This window comes from Cupressus sempervirens, chromosome 7 (assembly GCF_028749045.1).
Source record: "Cupressus sempervirens isolate cs-2001-9-10 chromosome 7, ASM2874904v1, whole genome shotgun sequence".
Lineage (NCBI taxonomy): Eukaryota > Viridiplantae > Streptophyta > Pinopsida > Cupressales > Cupressaceae > Cupressus > Cupressus sempervirens.
Window position 1 is genome coordinate 493,167,820 of NC_143124.1, and position 5,549 is coordinate 493,173,368.

At 41.4% G+C, this 5,549-nt stretch overlaps 1 protein-coding gene across 1 annotated transcript; it reads left to right on the forward strand.

Annotated features, from left to right (window-relative positions):
* Nucleotides 1-2,205: 2,205 nt before the first annotated feature.
* Nucleotides 2,206-5,330, forward strand: LOC149547700 (uncharacterized). Its single transcript, XM_089794173.1, has 3 exons — nt 2,206-4,264; nt 4,724-5,112; nt 5,229-5,330. Exons 1-3 carry the CDS (start codon nt 2,206-2,208, stop codon nt 5,328-5,330), a joined length of 2,550 nt encoding a protein of 849 aa, XP_089650299.1.
* Nucleotides 5,331-5,549: the final 219 nt, after the last annotated feature.

Below are 5,549 nucleotides of genomic sequence, written 5' to 3' on the forward strand. Positions count from 1 at the left end.
AGAGAGTAGAGAGGGAGGGAGAGAGTGAGAGAGAGAGAGATAGTAGGTGGTGGGAGAGGGAGTGGGAGGGGGGGGAGAGAGAGGGGGGGATGGGAGTGTGTGTGAGAGATCTAGATAGTAGGGTATGGGAGAGGGGAGAGAGGGGGGATGGGAGTGTGTATCTATAAAAGAGAGAGTTAGGGGATAGGAGAGGGGAGAAAGAGAGTAGCTCGAGAGAGAGAGAGAGAGTAGTGGATGGGAGAGAGAGACTAGGTGGTGGGAGAGGGAGTGGGAGAGGGAGAGAGAGGGGGGATGGGAGTGTGTGTAAGAGAGAGAGTAGGGAATGAGAGAGTGTGTGAGAGTGAGAGAGAGTAGGGGGTGTCAGAGAGAGAACGGGATAAGAGAGAGAGTGAGAGTAGGGGATGGGAGAGAGTGTGAGAGAGAGTAGGAGGATGGGATAGAGATTGAGAGTAGGGGATGGGAGAGAGAGAGTAGAGAGGCAGAGAGAGAGAGAGAGAGTGAGAGAGTAGGCAATGGGAGAGAGTGTGAGAGATTTAGAGAGAGTAGGGGGTGGCCCGAGAGAGAGTGAGAGTAGGGGATGGGAGAGTGGTGCAGAGCACAAAGCTTGGTATTAGAGGAATGGATAAAAACTCCATCTTGTCTTCATTCTTCCTTCCTCATACCTCTTTGGATTTAATTAGAGGTTTTATGAAGTTTTATGCAAGGTTTGAATAAATATGAGCCCATTTGTGTAGGCACTTCATCTTATTTGGTGACCCTATAAACCAAGGATGTAAGTAGCCTATAGGGTATATATGTTTTAGGTGTTTAGGAGGGTTTCATATGGCCTAAATAGCCATGATGCTCAATAATATCACGTTTAGAATGTGTTTTGAAGTCTTCATATGAAAAGTTGCTCATATCGGCAGTTTTGAAAAAAAGTTGCTGACAACTTTTGCAAGAAAACTGTGCAACTTTTGCAAATCAGTTACATTTGACCTCTAACTGCCTTGGAGGTCAGTTTTTAGGTGTCATTAGGCTATAAATATATTGATCCTCTTCCCAAAAGAACAGAGGAACTTCATTTGTACGGATTTTTCATTGGATGAATAAAGAACTCCCTATTTTTCTGTTTAATTCGCTGTTTTCAGAGGTTGCACGTGTGGTACGGACGTGAGACTAGAAGTTTAATGGTGGATTTGCAGAGTTTGATGTCCCACTGACTCATTGCATTTTATTTGGAGTGATTTGAAGGAGTTTGGACAAAGTTAGAGCAAATTGGGTGAAACCAGTCCCAAACCCTCCATAAAATCAGGGTTTTGTGCAAATGAGCCATTAGAGTGCACCTAATTGGCCTCAGGGGTACAAAACCCAATAATCTGAGAGAAGACATGTACCATTTGTTGATTCTAGAAGTAGGAGTAGTTTCCATGGTGGGAGTCCAAGTTTCAATGATGCCCTAGTTCAAGTTAGGCATAGAATTTGAACTCGAAATGCAGATTTGGAAGTAGAATTGTGAAGTTTGGTTGATTGGAGTGCAACCAAAGGTTGAATTGTAAGTCTTAGACCTTCCCTAACACCATCCAAGTCAGTATCTTTTTCTGTGTACCCATTTCCTTACACTTGCTTAACAAACCAAGCCTAATTAGGCCTATTAGGACTGCGTGTTTTGCATAGGTTGGGATATACTGGAGTCGAGTGAGATTTTAAGATTTGGAGGTCTTTAAGGGGAGTCAAAAGGGTATCTGAAACTCTATTTTATTTGCCAAGTCGTTTGGGGAAATCAAAAGATATGGCTGAAACTCAGGTTTTGCTGACCTACTAGGATTCACTAGGTAGGTATTGGTTGGGTGTATTACAAAAGTGTGGGAATCTGAAAAGTTGTTGATTCAGAGTACATTAGGATATGTGAAGGTGTGTTGACCATCAAATCAAGTGGTTGAGAGGCCTAAAGCATAGATCCTTGTTTTGGCCTAGTTGTGGGATGCTATTTCTAAAAGCAAATTGGGAGCAGACTTTGCTTACCTGTTTCTTGCATTGAGAAGGTTGTCAAACCTTGTGAGAAGGTTATTTGCCAAGAGTGGAAGGTCCTTTAAGGATCTCCTAAGACTAGAAGCAAGTTTGGCTTGTTTGAAGGGTCTAAGTGCAATCTAGACCAAGAGTACACTTCCGGTGTGTAACTCTGCATCAAGGTGGTATCAGAGCAGGTTAAGACCTGTTTTCATCATGTCTGAAGGAGAAGATGGACCAGAGAGGGCTCTCCCTCTGAGGGTCACAAATGCAGAACTAGCTAAGATAGTACAAGAACAAATGGCTGAAAGTAGGGCCTTTAGAGAAGAGAATAGAGCAGTCAAGAGAGAGTTGGAGAGACTCAAGGGCAAGTTGAAGAGAGGAGAAAACTATGAATCAGAAAATGAAGAGGTGGAGCAAGATGACAATGCAGCAGCAGTACCACCTGATCAAAGGCCTCTCTTACAAGCACTAGAAAGGATGGGAGTCAAGGGTGGAGAGATCCCTACATTTCAAGGAAAACTCAATCCTGATGAATGCATTGATTGGCTTGAAGCCATGGACAATCACTTTGAATGTGACCACATTCCACCAAGCCAAAAAGTAAAGATTGCCAAGACTAAGTTGAAGGGTGCAGCACTAAGCTGGTGGAATTTTGTTCAGAATGAGAGGGCTGAGGATGGCAAGGAGCCCATAACTACTTGGAAAAAAATGAGAGCAGAGATTAAGAGGCAGTTTGTGCCCGAGGATTATGAAATCCTTGTGAACCAAAGGTTGCATAACCTCAAACAAAGGGATCTTGATGTGAGCACATACACACAAGAGTTCCATAACTTGACATTAAGAGCCAAGGTCAATGAGACAAATAAACAAAAACTAGCCAGATATGTAAGTGGCTTGAAGTATTCTATTCAAGATGAATTGACATTAGTAAATTTGGAGTCTATACACCAGTGTTTTAATCTTGCATTGAAGATTGAAGAGAAGCATAAGAGGAGAGGTGATTCAAACACCAACAAAAGAGGAGGTAGCAATAATTTCAGAGGAAGAGGAGGCAGATTTCAAGGCAGAGGCTCTGGTTTCAGAGATGAAAATCAGAATCAGAATATGGATACCAGTCAAAGAGGATCTTTTAGAGGCAGAGGCAATAATGGCAATAGAGGAAGGAATGGCAACAGGAGCAGAGGAGGCCAGGTCTTCACTGGTAGGTGTTTTATTTGCAATCAGACAGGGCATCAATCCTTTAGATGTCCCCAAAAAGGAGGAGACAGCAGCAGACCCGGAGATAGGAGAATTAATCTATTGCAAGAAGAAGAAGAGGATGGGCAAAGCATCTCATCCTATCATACCACAACCTCCAGACTTGCTAATCCTGAAACTGGAGAGTGCCTCATGATGCAAAGGACACTTTTGAAGGTGCCACAACCTGCAGAACCACCTCAGAGAAAAACATTGTTCAGGACACATTGCAAGGTGAAAGGAAAGGTATGTAAGTTAATTGTGGATTCAGGATCAACTGACAATATAGCATCTAAAGAAATGGTGGATAAATTAAAGTTGCCTAGGATACCACACCCATACCCTTATAAAGCTTCTTGGTTGACAAAAGACAAACAAACATTGGTAAATGAACAAGTTTGGGTGGAGTTCACATTAGGAGAGTATTCTGATAAAGTTTTGTGTGATGTCACTGAGATGGATGCATGTCACCTCTTATTAGGGAGGCCATGGCAGTTTGATGTAAAATCAAGGCATGATGGAGAAACCAACATTTATACAATAACTAAGGGAGGTGTTAAGTATACAATGAGGCCATTGCCTGATGATAACAAATCAGACCATATAGTTAGTAGTGTGACTTTAGTAGGGGAGAAGGAATTCCTCAAAACTATAAAAGAAAAGGACACACCCTGCTTTGCAATAGTGATAAGACCAAAACAAGAATCAAGGAACCTAGTCAAGCCTAGAGCAGATTTGAAAAAAGATGATGTAGGACCCAAGGAGGTTAGGGATTTGCTAAACAAGTATCATGGGATTGTGGCAGGGAGTGTACCATCCACTTTACCACTAGAGAGAGAGGTGAGTCATTGTATAGACCTCATACCAGGGTCCACTTTACCAAATAAGGCTGCATACAAGTTGACTCCAGAACAGAATGAGGAGATAGCAAAACAAATAGAAGAGTTGCTGTCTAAGGGTCTGATTAGGAAGAGTGTGAGTCCATGTGCAGTACCTGCAGTACTTGCACCAAAAAAGGAAGGAACATGGAGGCTATGTATGGACTCAAGGGCTATAAACAAGATAACCATCCGGTATAGGTTTCCCATGCCAAGAATGGAAGATTTGTTGGATTGTTTAGGAGGGGCTAAAATTTACTCCAAGGTAGACTTAAAAAGTGGATACCATCAGATAAGGATCAGAAAAGGGGATGAGTGGAAAACAGCATTTAAAACAACTGAGGGTCTTTATGAGTGGCTTGTGATGCCATTTGGGCTATCAAATGCCCCAAGTACCTTCATGAGATTGATGAATGAGGTACTTAAGCCTTTCCTTAACAAGTTTGTTGTGGTATACCTAGATGACATACTAGTGTTTAGCAAGGATGAAGAGGAACACTTCAAACATCTAGATTTGGTCCTAAAAAGATTGCATGAGGAAGATCTCAAGATCAATTTCGAAAAGTGTATATTTGTGAAGGATGAACTGATATTTCTTGGTTTCGTTATTTCTAAAGACTCTTTGAAAATGGATCCATCCAAAGTAGAAGCTATAATAAATTGGCCATCTCCTACCACTGCTGGTGAGGTTAAAAGTTTCCATGGTTTATGTAATTTTTATAGAAAATTCATAAGGAATTTTAGTGGGATATCTGCTCCAATGGTGGATACCATTAAGGGGGGCAAGAAATGTCATTTTGTATGGACTAATGCTGCAGAAGAATCTTTCCAAATGCTGAAGCAGAAGATAGCACAAGAACCAGTCCTAAAGTTCCCTGATTTCAACAAAGTGTTTGTCATAGAATGTGATGCAAGCACTAAAGCTATTGGTGGTGTATTGAGTCAAGAGGGCAGACCAATAGCCTTCTTTAGTGAGAAGTTAAATGAAGCAAAGCAGAAATATTCAGTATATGATCTAGAGTTGTATGCTATGGTCCAATCCTTAAAAAGATGGAGGCATTATTTACTTTCCAAGGAGTTTATTGTTTTTACTGATAATCAGGCTTTGAGCTTTCTTAACAGGCAGGAAAAATTGAATCAAAGACACATGAAGTGGATGGAGTTCATCCAAGCATATACTTTCTCAATCAAGCACAAGAAAGGGATCACAAACAAAGTTGCTGATGCCCTAAGTAGAAGAAACCTCCTAGTTCAATCAATTGAACTTGAAACCGTTGGCATAGAAGGTATGAAGGATCTATACAGCCAAGATGAGGATTTCAAAGAGATTTATAAAGTTTGCCAAAGCATGGAAGGCAAGTATCACACAGAGCTCTCTGATTTTTTAATTCAAGATGGTTTATTGTTTAAGGGGGGACAATTATGTATTCCTAGGGGATCATA